Below are 14930 nucleotides of genomic sequence, written 5' to 3'. Positions count from 1 at the left end.
GCAGCCAGGGCTCTCTCCCTGGAGCCGGAGGCAGTGGTTCATCCTCATCTCAACCGGGGAATCAAGGACTGGCCCTGCCACCAAGTCACTGCTTAGCCCAGGCCTCACTTTCCCCCTCTGCAGGATAGGAACAATCACTGCTGTTCTGTCTACCCAATGGGGCTGTTGAGAGAACCGGGTTAAAAATGAGTAGGTCGTGCAGACCCATGGACTGTACAACGCCAAGAGTGAACCCTAATGTCAACTATGAACTTTGGGTAATAGTGATGTGTCAATGTAGGTTCATCAGCTGTTACACTTGTACCACTCTGGTTGGGGATATAGATAATGCGGGAAGCTGTGCATGTGCAGGGTCAGAGATAGATGGGATATCTCTATATCTTCCACTCAGTTTTGGTGTGAATCTAAAACAGCTCTTAAGAAATTAAGTCCTGGCCGGGCGCGGTGGCTCAAGCCTGTAATCCCAGCACTTTGGGAGGCCGAGACGGGCGGATCACGAGGTCAGGAGATCGAGACCATCCTGGCTAACCCGGTGAAACCCCGTCTCTACTAAAAAATACAAAAAACTAGCCGGGCGAGGTGGCGGGCGCCTGTAGTCCCAGCTACTCGGGAGGCTGAGGCACGAGAATGGCATAAACCCGGGAGGCGGAGCTTGAGATCCGGCCACTGCACTCCAGCCTGGGCGACAGAGGGAGACTCCGTCTCAAAAAAAAAAAAAAAAGAAAGAAAGAAGAAAGAAAGAAATTAAGTCCTAAGCAATGAGTAGATTGCAAATAAAATAAAATTAAAAAAAAAAAAAAGGAGTGGAAGGCAATTAGGGAGATTTACAAAAAAGCAACAGCTCGGCCGGGCGCCATAGCTCAAGCCTGTAATCCCAGCACTTTGGGAGGCCGAGACGGGCGGATCACGAGGTCAGGAGATCGAGACCATCCTGGCGCACACGGTGAAACCCCCGTCTCTACTAAAAAATACAAAAAAACTAGCCGGGCGAGGTGGCGGGCGCCTGTAGTCCCAGCTACTTGGGAGGCTGAGGCAGGAGAATGGCGCGAACCCGGGAGGCGGAGCTTGCAGTGAGCTGAGATCCGGCCACTGCACTCCAGCCTGGGCGACAGAGCGAGACTCCGTCTCAAAAAAAAAAAAAAAAAAAAGCAACAGCTGGCCGGGCGCGGTGGCTCAAGCCTGTAATCCCAGCACTTTGGGAGGCTGAGACGGGCGGATCACGAGGTCAGGAGATTGAGACCATCCTGGCTAACATGGTGAAACCCCGTCTCTACTAAAAATACAAAAACTAGCCGGGCGAGGTGGCGGGCGCCTGTAGTCCCAGCTACTCGGGAGGCTGAGGCAGGAGAATGGCGTAAACCCGGGAGGCGGAGCTTGCAGTGAGCTGAGATCTGGCCACTGCACTCCAGTCCGGGCGACAGAGCAGACTCCGCCTCAAAAAAAAAAAAAAAAAAAAAAAAAAAAAAAGCAACAGCTCTATCTGGGATGATTCATTGCCCTAAAAATAAAAGATCTGAAGCAGGTGGTGGGTACAGGGATGTCCCTCACTCAGGTCCTTGATCCATTATTCTCCAAAATGCTGGGGCCAGATGTTTAGGAATTTTTCAGATTTTTTTTGTTGTTGTTGTTTTAATTTTATTTATTTTTTTTCTGAGACGGAGTTTCACCCTTGTTGCCTAGGCTGGAGTGCAATGGTGCGATCTTGGCTCACCACAACCTCTGCCTCCCGGGTTCAAGCGATTCTCCTGCCTCAGCCTCCCAAGTAGCTGGGATTATAGGCATATGCCACCACACCTGGCTAATTTTGTATTTTTAGTAGAGATGGGGTTTCTTCATGTTGGTCAGGCTGGTCTTGAACTCCCGACCTCAGGTGATCCACCCACCTTGGCCTCCCAAAGTGCTGGGATTACAGGGGTGACCACTGTGCCCGGCTTTTTTTTTTTTTTTTTTTTGTATAAATTTAAGGACAGCAGGTGCAGTGGCTCACACCTGTAATCCCAATACTTCAGGAAGCCAAAGTGGGAGGATCGCTTGAGCACAGGAATTTGAGACCAGCCTGGGAAACATGGTGAAACCTTGTCTCTACAAATTTTTTTTTTTTTTTTTTTTTTTTTTTTTTTTTTTTTTTTTTTTTTTTGAGACGAAGTCTCTGTTGCCCAGACTGGAGTGCAGTCACGCGATCTCGGCTCACTGCAACCTCCGCCTCTGGGGTTGACGCCATTCTCCTGCCTCAGCCGCCCGAGTAGCTGAGACTACAGGTGCCCGCCACCACACCCGGCCAATTTTTTGTATTTTTAGTAGAGACGGGGTTTCACTGTGTTAGCCAGGATGGTCTCGATCTCCTGACCTTGTGATCTGCCTGCCTCGGCCTCCCAAAGTGCCGGGATTACAGGCGTGAGCCAAAGCGCCCGGCCATATCGCTATAAAACTTTTAAAAATTAATCGAGCATGTGGGGCGTGACTGTAGTACCAGCTACTCAAGAGGGCTGGTGACTGCTTCACTTGAGCCCAGGAGGCTGAGGCTGCAGTAAGCTGTGATCGCACCACTGCACTCCAAGCCTGGGTGACAGAGTAAGACCCTGTCTCAAACAAAAAACAAAATGTTAAGGGGTACAAGTGCAATTTTGTTATACAAATGTATTGTGTAGTGATGAAGCCTAGGCTTTTAGTGTATCCATCACCCAAACAGTGTACATTGTACCCATTAAGTAATTTCTCATCATCCACCCACTCTCACCCCTCTCAGGTTTTGTTGTTGTTGTTTTAGAGACCAGTCTCACTATGTTGCCCAGGCTGGCCTCAAACTCTTGGGCTCAAGTGATCCTCCTTCCTCAGGCTCACAAGTAGCTGAGACTACAGGCATGCACCACCGTGCCTGTTTCAGTTTTCAGAAAATCTGCATAGGCAACCAGGCACGGTGGCTCATGCCTGTAATCCCAGCACTTTAGGAGGCCGAGGCAGGTGGATCACCTGAAGTCAGGAGTTCGAGACCATCCTGGCCAACATGGTGAAACCCTATCTCTACTAAAAATACAGAAATTAGCTGGGTGTGGTGGCACATGCCTGTAATCCCAGCTACTTAGGAGGCTGAGGCAGGAGAATCACTCGCTTGAACCCGGGAGGCAGAGGGTGCAGTGAGCTGAGATTGAGCCACTGCATTCTAGCCTGGGCAACAGAGCGAGACTCCATCTCAAAAAAAAAAGAAAGAAAGCCAACATAGGATGTATATCATAGATAATGTGGCACAGCCCCCACCCCCACTAGGGTCGAGGATATTACTACATAATCAGATACAGTAACAGTTTTGCAGCAGCAAAAATGCCATACCAAGAGGGGCAAAGAAAAGTCACACACTGCCTTATATCATGGCAGGGCAGGTTTTGTAGTCAAATGAGTTCTCATACTAATGGTACAAGAACAACTTGACTTTCAGAGCGTTTGGGATTTCAGAACTGCAGCTAAGACCTGTATTAGTCTCTAATCTTTTCAGTCCTTCTGAAATAGTTAACGTATATTTTTTTAAAGGGCTATTAAAAAAATGGGTGGAAAAAAACTTTGAAATTCATAAAAGGTGGTGAAAATGATCATTAAAGTCTAGAACTCAGGCAGCAAACTGAACGAAAGGCCTTGGGGTCCAGGTGCCAAGGTGGTCTGGAGAGCTGGTGCGCTCTCTAAGGGGCCTCTGCTCCTGCTAGTGGTCAGGCCAACTGCTCACTGCACCAAGCCACTACATAGACACAGGTACAGCCCTGCCAGATTTTCTGGGTTATCAAGAGGAACTGGAAATCTGGTGCTTTCTGGGAATTTAGTTGACAATGGCCAAATAAAAGACACCTGCGGGCCTTGTTTTCCGTCTCCAATCTGGGAAGTGGATGTGAAATAATCACATAAGGAAGGCCTTCTTCAGAGAATCCTCCATCCAGTGCTGGAAGAGGCCCGAGGCATTTGTAGCCTAAAGGCTCGCAACGCCCTACAATTTTGTGTGTTTTTGCACATGAGCATTTTGGGGGAATGGGGATCAGATGTAAATCTTTCATCACATTCTCAAAGGAGCCCATGTACCTGAAAGGCTTAAGAACCACTCGTCTGGGCCAGCTCCCCTCATTCTATAGAGGAAGAGGCTGACTCAGACAGGGAGATGGGCTTGCCTGAGGTCTCACAGCAAATCACTGGCAGAGTGTGGCTGGGTCAAATAGAGAGGAGACTCTCACTCGCTCCTCACCCCCATTTACCCTGCTTTCAGCAGGCCTTGCTGCTGGCCTGGCCTGGTGCACTCAATGGACAGTCTCACCTGTGTGGGAAGCCCGGCCCGGGGCTGGGAGGTCAGAAGAGCTCCCTGGGTTTGCTGAGGTAGCTGGAATAGATTTGGTGTTGGTAGCAGGCCTGGAGAGACAAGGGGAAATACACAGGGTGAGGGGGAGGGGAAGGTGAGGAAGTTCTGTGGAAGTGTCAGGGAGGCCATCTGGGGTGGGGGCCTTACCTGGCTGGCTCTGCTGGGCCTGCGGTAGCAGGAACTGAGCAGGTGGCTGGAGGTGGTGGCCTGGCACAAGCACCAGCTGCTGGAGCTGGAGGAGCTGCTGTATGTCCTGGCAGGGAGCGGGGTGGACAGAAAGACAGCCTGAGTCCTGGCTAGGTTTCATCCTTTCTGCATCACCTGAACCCTGAGGGGCTGAAACCAGGAAGCTGCTCCACATGGCAATCTGGCACTGGGCAGTGAGGGATGGTCCACTCAGTCTTTGAATGGCATCCCTGAGCTAAGGGCACCCAGAGGCTTCTCTCTACCATGGGGTACCAGAGAGTCCCAACTGGGCAGTCCTGGGAGGCCTCACTCTTTATTTACCCCTTCTTTCTTTTTTTTTGAGATGGAGTCTCGCTGTGTTGCCCAGGCTGGAGTACGGTGGCCTGATCTCAGCTCACTGCAAGCTCCGCCTCCCAGGTTCATGCCATTCTCCTGCCTCAGCCTCCTGAGTAGCTGGGATACAGGTGCCCGCCACCACTCCTGGCTAATTTTTTGTATTTTTAGTAGAGACAGGGTTTCAACATGTTAGCCAGGATGGTCTCGATCTCCTGACCTCGTGATCCGCCCGCCTCAGTCTTCCAAAGTGCTGGGATTACTTTGGGAGTCACCGTGCCCGGCTACCCTTTCTTGATGAAATATTTGCCTTGTTTTAACATTTCCACAGAAAAAAATAGAATTATTTAAAAATGTAAGCCAGGCCAGGTGCAGTGACTCATGCCTGTAATCCCAGCAATTTGGGAGGCCAAGGTGGGTGGATCACCTGAGGCCAGGAGTTTAAGACCAGCCTGGCCAACAAGGCAAAATCCCATCTCTACTAAAAATACAAAATTAGCCAGGTGTGGTGGTACATGCCTATAGTCCCAGCTACTCTGGAGGCTGATGCAGGAGAATTGCTTGAACCTGGGAGGCATAGGTTACAGTGAGCCGAGATCATGCCCATTCACTCCAACCTGGGTGACAGAGTGAGACTCTGTCTCAAAAATAAATAAATAAATAAATAAATTGTAAACCAGACCAGGTCTTTCCTCCTTTAAAAATACCCCTAGCTGGGCACGGTGGCTCACGCCTGAAATCCCAGCAATTTGGGAGGTGAAGGCAGGCGGATCATGAGGTCAGGAGATCAAGACCATCCTGGCTAACACAGTGAAACCCTGTCTCTACTAAAAATACAAACAATTAGCCAGGCATGGTGGCACACACTTGTAGTCCCAGCTACTCGGGAGGCTGAGGCAGGAGAATCGCTTGAACCTGGAGGCGGAGATTGCAATGAGCCGAGATCGTGCCACTGTACCTCTCCGCACTCCAGCCTGGGTGACACAGCAAGACTCTGTCTCCAAAACAAAACAAAACAAAACAAAACAAAACAAAAAAACACTCCCAAGGCAAATAATATCATGTCTGGAATTAGCTTTAAAATGCTCCAGCAAATAGTGTAAATTAGTACAACCACTTTGGCAAGCTCTTTAGCACTGTTATAGGTTGCAGTGTCTCCCCCCACTCCCTGCCACCCCCCAAAAAGATATGTTGGAATTCTAACCCCCAGAACCTCAGAGATTAACCTTATTTGGAGATAGGGTCTTTGGCAGATGATCAAGTTAAAATGAGGTCATTAGGGTGGGCTCTAATCCTATATGACTTGTGTCCTTATAAAAAGGGCAAATTTGGACACAGACATGGATAAAGGGAAGATGATGTGAAGAGACACAGGGAAAAGACAGCCACCTACAAGCCAAAGAGAGAGGCCTGGAACAGATCCCTCCCTCACAGCCCTCAGAAGGGACAGATCCTTTCCTCACAACCCTGCTGACACCTTGATTTCTGACTTCCAGCCTCCAGAACTGTGAGACAATACATTTCTCTCAAGTCACCCAGTTTGTGGTTCTTTGTTTTGGCAGCCCTAGCAAACTAATACAGACACTATCTAAGAAAGCTGAACATACACCACCCTTATGACCCAGCAACTCCACTCCTGCGTGTAACCCACCATACATGTGTATGTGTTTACCACAAGACGTGTACTACAATGTTCACATGGACCATTTGAAATAGGCAGGACTTGAAGATAGCCCAAGTGCCCACAACAGTAGAATGAGTAAAGCAACTGTTTCAGTGGAAGCTACAGCAACAAGAATGAGCAGTCCTACAAGTCACAGTTACGTGCCACAACATAGACTTCCCAAACATTATCAGTGAGAGAGCTAGTTATGACAGAGAACATCCTGTATGATTCTAATGGTTGAAGTTTGGGGAGTAAAGACTGAAAAGGGACACCAGGGGGTTTCTGGGGGCTGGCCACATTGTTTCTAGATCTGGGTACCAGTTCCATGGGAGTGCTCATAGCTGTATACCTATGATTTGTGCACCTTTATATATGTATTATATTTTAATAAAAGTATTTTTTAAGACAGGGCCAGGCACAGTGGTGTGTGCCTGTAATCCCAGCACCTTGGGTGGTTGAGGCAGGAGGACTGCTTGAGGCCAGGAGTTCAAGACCAGCCTGGGCAACAGTGAGACCCCTATGTCAAAAAAAATCTTGTTTGTATAGTGGTAAGTAAAAAATAAAGGAAAATAAAGGGAAAAAAGGGGGGATGAGGTAGGGAGAGAGAGAGAAGAAAAAAAATTCAATCCTCCACCCACCAAAAAAAGTGAGGAGTTTAGATGAAATCCTATTTGCCAATAGGACTGGCAAAATGTTGATATCTATTGAGCTTGGTGAAGAATATGTGGGGTTCATGACATAGTTCTCTCTACGTTTACATTTAAACATTTCTGAAAGAAAAAGCAAAACCGCCTTACACACACAGTCCAGTGGCTTCTCATAGCCCTCAACAACGCAAACAAAACCCCTCACCTGCCTACAAGTCCCTTTATACTGAGGCCTGTGCTTGTCTCCCTGCTCATCTCCCACCGCCCTCTCCCTCCCTGGCTGTGTTCCAGCCATTCAGCCCTTTTCTGTTTTTTTCAAATGCACCAAGTTTGTTCCTGTTCCTGCTCAGGGCCTTTACACATGCTATTCCCTCTACTGGGCAGTTCTAATTCTGACACTTATGCCTGGGTCCTAACACAAAGTCACCCTCTCAGAGGTGCCCTCTTTGACCACCCAGTCTATACCAGCCCCTGGCCCGGCCTCCCCTTATCACCCCATTTCATCTCCCTCACAAGGCTTATCACCATCTCCAGGCATCGCTATTCCTGTTTACTCATTCATGACATGCCCCTCTCACTGGGACGTCAGCTCCACGAGAGTGTGATCTTGACTGTTCCAGTCACCGCTGCATCCTCAGTACCTAGAACAGCACCTGGCACCCAGAAGGTGTTCCACATAGATACGTTAACGAACTGAGACTGATGCTTCATCATTTACTTGGCAAATTTTATGTAGAGTTGAAAGCTATAACATGTTACTTACAATTTTTTTCCTTCTGGGAAATTCTGGGGGTTGGGACATGCCCCTCAATTCTTCCCAATGCTATTATTATTCCAAAGACCAATTTGATGTGCCAGGAAGTGAACAAATTGGGAAAATATATAAGCAATTCAACAGAAGGGGCTCATTTCTTTAATATACAAAGAGTGATTTTGCAAATAACTCTATATAATTAAAAAAGAAGAAGAAAAAAATAGTGATTATGAATCCATAAGTAAAAAACTGACAACCCAGTAGTAATGTGGCTGACAGACAGGCCTGGAGAGTGTCCAGTGAAATAAATGTGAACAGCTCTGGATGGAAATACACTCAGATTCACTCACAATAAGATAAACACGACTGCAATTGCACTGAGATATCATTTTTACCTCTCAGATCACCAAATATAAAAATAGCGTGTAATACTACACTGGGGAGTGTGGGGAAACACACATTCTTGTACATGCTGGTGAGAGGGTGATTTGGCAATGTCTAGCAAAATTACAATTGCACACAGCCTTCAACTCAGCCATTCCACTGCTAGAAATTTATCTATTCTCACTCTAGAAGGCTGCACCTCTCTAGAAGGCTATTCCCAGCAGCAAGTGGCATTTTGGTAAAACAGTAGAAGGTAGCTGAGCATGCAGCAAGAGAGGACGGGTTGGATGAATGAGGGTAGAGCTCTACAGTGGAATACTATACAGTCATCAATAAGAATGAGGAGTCTCTTTGTGTCCTGATATGGAACAATCTGCAGGATGTCTTGTTGAGTGGAAAGCTCAAGAGGCAGAACAGAGGGTATGATGTGGTACTGTTTGTGTCAAAAAAAAAAAAAAAGAGTATATCTGGATATTTGCTTGGGTATGCACAGTTGATGTCTGGAAAACCACACTAGAAGGCCACGCTGTAAGTCCATCCATACCTCTGGGATTTGAAACACGTACCTGGTCTGAGTAAATAAATATCCCAGTGTCTCTCCTCCACACACCCAAATAGTTACTGCTGATCAACATCTCTGCTTTTCGATGGCTCAACGCTATTCCCCGACCCCCTGGGGGTGCCTCTGCTTATTCCGTATATGGCAGTGGACTGGGTACTCCTGTGCTCCTGACCTCTCTCACTCTTGCTGCTAATCATCTCAGAATCCAGCTTAAGGGTTCTGAAGTCCTAGAACTCTATCCTGTGAAACAGTGTCCACCCTGCCTTCCCTTTCCCAGCTACCCCAGCCCAGGAATACCTCCACCTCCTCTTCATCTCAACTGTGAAGCGCGCAACACTTATGCTTCATGGCACCCCATTTACAGTGAACCCTTTCAAGACCCCATACCTAATTTTTGTTTCAAACATTGTCTTTTTCTTTCAAAGGGACTCCAAGTTGCATAATCTTTTGGCCCCACAAAACGAGACCCACCTGCCCTGTGCTGCAGGTCTCCCAAGTCAATGCATTTGCTTATGTGTACCTTTCCTCTGCTAGACTGAAATTCTAGCACACCAGAGGCATATCTTATTCTTCTTGTATCCCTAACTCATATCAGAACCTGGTAAGCCCCCATTAAATGCCCACTGAATTGAATCTAATGAATAAGACCAGAAATCAAATCTTATTACCACTGTTTTTCTGATTTCCTATAACCCTTAGCTTGCTGATTAAAGTATTTGTTAACTCCTGTTCCTCCCCAGCATGACTCTCAGTGAAAATTCCCCTTTCCTCCAGAAGCCTAGAGAGGTGTCTGTGGGTTTCATTCTGAATCACTAGAGAGAGGAAAGAATGGGGAAAGTGCATCCCAGTTTGCAGAAGGTCTCATGGTTTGAAGTTCAGATGGGAAACATTTAACCACATCCCTGTCCAGTTTCTCAGACCAGAGACTTAGAGGTCAACCTTAATCGCACCTTCCCTTCCTCTCCCCATCCACCCAATCCATCTGCAAGTCCTCCCAGTTCCCTCTACATCTCTTCCTGTCCACAGTCACTGTCCTGGTCCAAACCACCATCCTTCTACCCCAGACCATCCATTCGCCCCCCAGGCAGGCAGAGAGGGGTCTAAAACAATAGAGTTCTAAACTTTTTTGTGCTCTGAATTCTTTAGCATCTGAAAAAAAAAAAAAAAAAAAAACAAACAAACCTACTGCCCTCTTCTCAGAATTAAAAACACATAAGATATATAGAATCTTTCTTTCTTTCCTTTCTTTCTTTCTCTCTCTCTCTCTCTTTCCTTCCTTCCTTCCTTCCTTTTCTCTCTCTCTCTTTCTTTCTTTCATTTCTGTCTCTTTCTTTCTTTCTTTTTTTGAGACAAGATGGAGTCTCTCTCTGTCACCCAGGCTGGAGTACAGTGGCTCAGTCTTGGCTCACTGCAACCTCTGCCTCCCGGGTTCAAGCGATTCTCCTGCCTCAGACTTCCAAGTAGCTGAGATTACAGGTGCGCCCACCATGCCCATGCCCACCTAATTTTTGTACTTTTAGTAGAGAAGGGGTTTCACCATGCTGGCCAGGCTGTTCTCAAACTCCTGACCTCAGATGATCCACCCACCTCATCCTCTCAAAGTGCTGGGGTCACAGGTGTGAGCCACCATGCCCGGCCAGATATATAGAATTTCAAATGAAATCAATCACATAGAATTATAGTCATCATCACTAGGGACTCCAAAGGGAGGGAGGAGGGCAAGGGCTGAAAAACTTCCTACTGGGTACTATGTTCACTATCTGAGTGACAGGAACAATTATACCCCAAACCTCAGCATCATGCAATATAACCCTTGTGACATACCTACACATGTATCCCTGAATCTAAAATAAAAACTGGCTGGGCACAGTGGCTCATGCCTATAATCCCAACACTTTGGGGGGCTAGATGTGAGAATCTTCTTGAGCCCAGGAGTTTGAGACCAGCCTGGGCAAGATGGCAAGACCCTGTCTCTGCAGAAAAAAAAGAAGAAGAAGAAGGAGAAGGAGAAGGAGGAGGAGGAAAAGGAAGAGGAGGAGGAGGAGGAGGAGGAGGAGGAGGAGGAAGAGGAGAAGAGAAGGAAAATAAGCCAGGCATGATGGTGAGTGCCTGTGGTCCCAGCTACTCAGGATGCTGAGGTGGGAGGATCCTTTGAACCCAGGAGTTTGAAGTGGCAGTAAGCTATGATCATACCATGGCACTGCAGCCTAGGCAACAAAGGGAGACACCCGTCTCCAAAAAACAAAATAAAATAAAAATTAATTAATTAAAATTTGGCTGGGTGTGGTGGCTCATACCTGTAATCCCAGCATTTTGGGAGGCCAAGGCAGGTGAATCACTTGAGGTCAGGAGTGCGAGACCAGCCTGGCCAACATGGTGAAACCCCCTGCTACCAAAAAGTACAGAAAAAAATTAGCCAGGTATGGTGGCAGGCACCTGTAGTTGCAGCTACACAGGAGGCTGAGGAAGAAGAATCACTTGAACCCAGGAGGCAGAGGTTGCAGTGAGCTGAGATTGCACCACTGCACTCCAGCTCAAGCAACAGAGTGAGACTCCATCTCAAAAAAATTAATTAAAATTTAAAAAAATATAGTCATCAAACATATTTCGAATTGTCATATAATCATTTATGTGTTTATTAGCACATTAAGCAACAAGATCCAGCAATAGATCTGATGACTACTGTCATTTCAAAGTAATCATGAGTGAAAACAGTATTTGGAGAGATCTGCAACAACTATAAGAGAATGTGAAAATCTGCGCGCATTCTCTTGGTGACGAAGTCTGAGTACTGTGGTCTGTTGTCTACATTCATGATAGAGGGACATGCTATGGTTTGGTCAGAAGATAGTAAAAATTAAGATGTAATTTTTTTTCCCATCCAAGTTCTTGGACTCTGAATTCTATGCACAGACTCCTCTAGGGGTGGTCTATGGACTCCAAGTCCTTGTTCTAAAATATAAATTGAGCCACAAGGTCTCTACTGACTTTCATCACATTTGTGGTATAATCCAGCTCCAGGCCATGGCCCTGCATGGCCTGGCACCCCCTCTTGCCTCTCCTTCCTTGCCTCACATGACTCTCACTCTCTAACTCTGATCCAGCCCCACTGGTCTCCTTCCTGTTACTGAACCCACAAAGAAGTCCCCACCTCAGTACCTTTGCTATACCCTTTCTAGATCTACACAGAGGTGGTCCCTCCTCATCATTTAAGTCTCCATCAAATGCCCCCCTCCTCAGAGAGGCCCTCTCTGACCACACACTCTGATGAAGTCTTCTTTTTCCTCCAACACTCTCTATTATGCTCTTTTCTTTCCTTCATAGCAATTGTCTGCTTCCTGCCTATCTCCCCAACTACAGCGGGGGTCAGCTCCAAGAGGGCACAGACTTATCTACCTCATTCCCCGCTATATCCTCACCCAGAAAGGCGCTTGGGCATTGTGATATTCACTAAATATTTGCCAACTAAAGGAATGAAAGAAGGGGAGAAAGCTGGTGGGGCATGGTGGCTCACACCTGTAGTCCCAGCACTTTGGGAGGCTGAGACAGGTGGATTGCTTGAGCTCAGGAGTTTCAGACCAGACTGGGCAACATGATGGGGTCTCTACAAAAAATCCAGGCATGGGAACACGTGCCTGTAGTCCCAGCTACTTGGGAGACTGAGGTGGGAGGATGGCCTGAGCCTGGGAGGTCGAGGCTGCAGTGAGCCATGGTCATGGCACTGCACTCCAGCCTGGGTGACACAGCGAGACCCTGTCTCAAAACAAAACAAAGAAAAAAAGGAAAGAAAGAAAAAGAAAGAAAGAAAGAAAGAAAGAAAGAAAGAAAGAAAGAAAGAAAGAAAGAAAGAAAGAAAGAAGGGAGGGAGGGAGGGAGGGAGGGAGGGAGGGAGGGAGGGAGGGAGGGAGGGAGGGAGGGAGGAAGGAAGGGAGGAAGGAGGGAAGGGAGGGAGGAAGGAAGGCAAGAAAGCAAGAAAGGAAGGAGAGAAGATAAGATTCTGGGTGAACAAGAAAAGTAAATTGGCTCAGGACTGGGGTAAGCCGGTAGGAGGCGCCATTTCTCCACAATCTAGCGGCAGCATGGCCATCTGAAGCCACTTGGGGGCGTGTTACGTCCGAGTCAGATGGTGGAGAAGTTATAGTAAGTGGAGACAGGCCAGAGAAAAGACCCTTGCTGGCTTATTTCGTGGATCAGCTGCTCTGTCCCTAAGCTTTAAGGAAGCCTAGCACAAGAGCTAGCATGTCCGTGAAAGCTGAGAAGGGACGGTACCGATTCTTACTCATTGCTGTATTTTGATCACCCTCCCAGTGCAGGAGCCTCATAGGTGATCAATACATTTCAATGAATGAATGAGATGAAACCTCAGGACAGACTGGCAGTACTTTGCCATAGCTGGGACTTTGGCTATGAATGGGGGCAGAAAGATGGATATGTGGATTACAGGATACATGGGTGAATTGCCCACTTTCCCACCTGGGCTCAGTTCCACCTGGGGGGTAAGAGAAAGCCATAACAGTGAACTTGAGGAGGCTGGGCCCCAGAGCCGGCCGGCTGCAACGGCCCAGGTGCTGCACCTCACTCCAGTGCACAAGGCAGACGGCCCATCCCCCGTGGCCTCTCGCACCCCCATTAGGGGCCTCCACACAAGCTTTGGCAGTCACCATGACTGGAATGGTGTTGGTGCACGAGTTGACATTCCTTTGCCATCCCTGATATGGCAAACTGTGACCAGTTCTGGACCTTCCCTCTCTAGAACAAGTTAAGTCCAGAGTAGGGGAGAACAGGAATGAGTGGGGTCTGGGAACTATGTAAACTATATCGTGATAGATTGTGTTCAAAATGAGGAGGGGAGGATGGATGGGGAAAGGGAAGGCAGACAACGGACACGGAGTTTCAGTGAGATACAGGAATACATTCTGTGTTCTATTGCACAGTGACTACTGCTAATAATGTACTGTATATTTCAAAATATCAAAGAGAGAGTTTTAGTTTTTATTTTAGTTTTTGTTTTTTAAGAGACAGGGTCTTGCTCTGTCACCCAGGCTGGAGTGCAGTGCATGATTATAGCTCACTGCAGCCTTGAACTCCTGGGCTCAGGCCATCCTCCCGCTTCAGACTCCCAAGTAGCTGGGATTACAGTGCGCCACTGTGTCTGGCAAGAAGTGTATTTTAAATGTTTTCACCATGAGGAAATGATAAATATTTGAGGTGATAGGTATGCTAATTAGCCTGATTTGATCATTCTACAATGTATACATGTCTCAAAACATCATATTTTACCCCATAAATATATACAATGATTATTTGCTAATTAAAAAATAAACGAAAACTCAGCCGGGTGCAGTGACTCATGCTTATAATGTCTGTACTTTGGGAGACTGAGGTGGGAGGATCACTTGAGGCCCCAAGTTCAAGACCAGCTGGGCAACATAGTGAAACCCCATCTCCACAAACTTTTAAATTATTTTTAAAAAATAATTTAAAAAATTATTTTAAAAAAATAATTTTTTTAAACTTATCCAGATATGATGGTGCATGCCTGTAGTCTCAGCTACTCGGGAGGCTGAGGTGGGAGGATTGCTTCAGCCAGGAGGTCGAGGTTGCAGTGAGTTATGATGGCAATAGAGCAAGACCTCATCTCTAAAAAAATAAATAACTGCATAAATAAAATAAAACAAAATTAAAATGAGGTCAGGCTTTCTGACACTCTGAGTAATCTCAGTCTGTCGGGTGGTGGGACGCACTGCCTGGGAAGGGAGGGGTGCCTGCCATGGACGCCACCTGGGTGAAAATCCTCACCTGACAACAACAGTGACAAGGAAACACCTAACCTAGGGGAAGGTTAGACTAGTGGGGTGCAAGGGTCCCTTCCAGCTTGGAAACTCAGGGGTTTGAGCCTTGGCCCTGTCACCTGCTTCTTGCTGTGTGCCTGGGGGAAGCCACTTTCCCTCTGGGCCTCAGCCTCCTTAACTGTATAGGATCACAATGCAAGGTGTTATGCAGAGACCTGGGCCTTGGAGCCCAGAATCCTGACTGCCCCTCACACACCTCAAGGCAGTTCCTTA

The 14930-nt window shown here is 47.3% G+C and overlaps 1 protein-coding gene across 15 annotated transcripts in view; it reads right to left on the bottom strand.

Annotated features, from left to right (window-relative positions):
* The window catches only part of POU2F2 (POU class 2 homeobox 2), a 48042-nt gene that overhangs the window by 10706 nt on the left and 22406 nt on the right, over nucleotides 1–14930 (bottom strand). For all 15 annotated transcript variants that reach the window (XR_004060458.1, XM_030942797.1, XM_030942804.1 and 12 more), the window contains 2 exons: nucleotides 4481–4586; nucleotides 4292–4383 (listed from right to left, as the gene is read on the bottom strand). Coding sequence is in view for 14 of the 15 variants with exons in the window: in XM_030942797.1 (XP_030798657.1) it covers nucleotides 4292–4383; nucleotides 4481–4586 (198 nt within the window). In the remaining variant the exon portion in view is untranslated. The remainder of the gene's footprint in view (nucleotides 1–4291; nucleotides 4384–4480; nucleotides 4587–14930) is intronic.

This window comes from Rhinopithecus roxellana, chromosome 12 (assembly GCF_007565055.1).
Source record: "Rhinopithecus roxellana isolate Shanxi Qingling chromosome 12, ASM756505v1, whole genome shotgun sequence".
NCBI classification, from domain to species: Eukaryota; Metazoa; Chordata; class Mammalia; order Primates; family Cercopithecidae; genus Rhinopithecus; species Rhinopithecus roxellana.
Note: the sequence above shows the minus strand (reverse complement) of the source record. Positions and strands in the feature narration are given on the sequence as shown.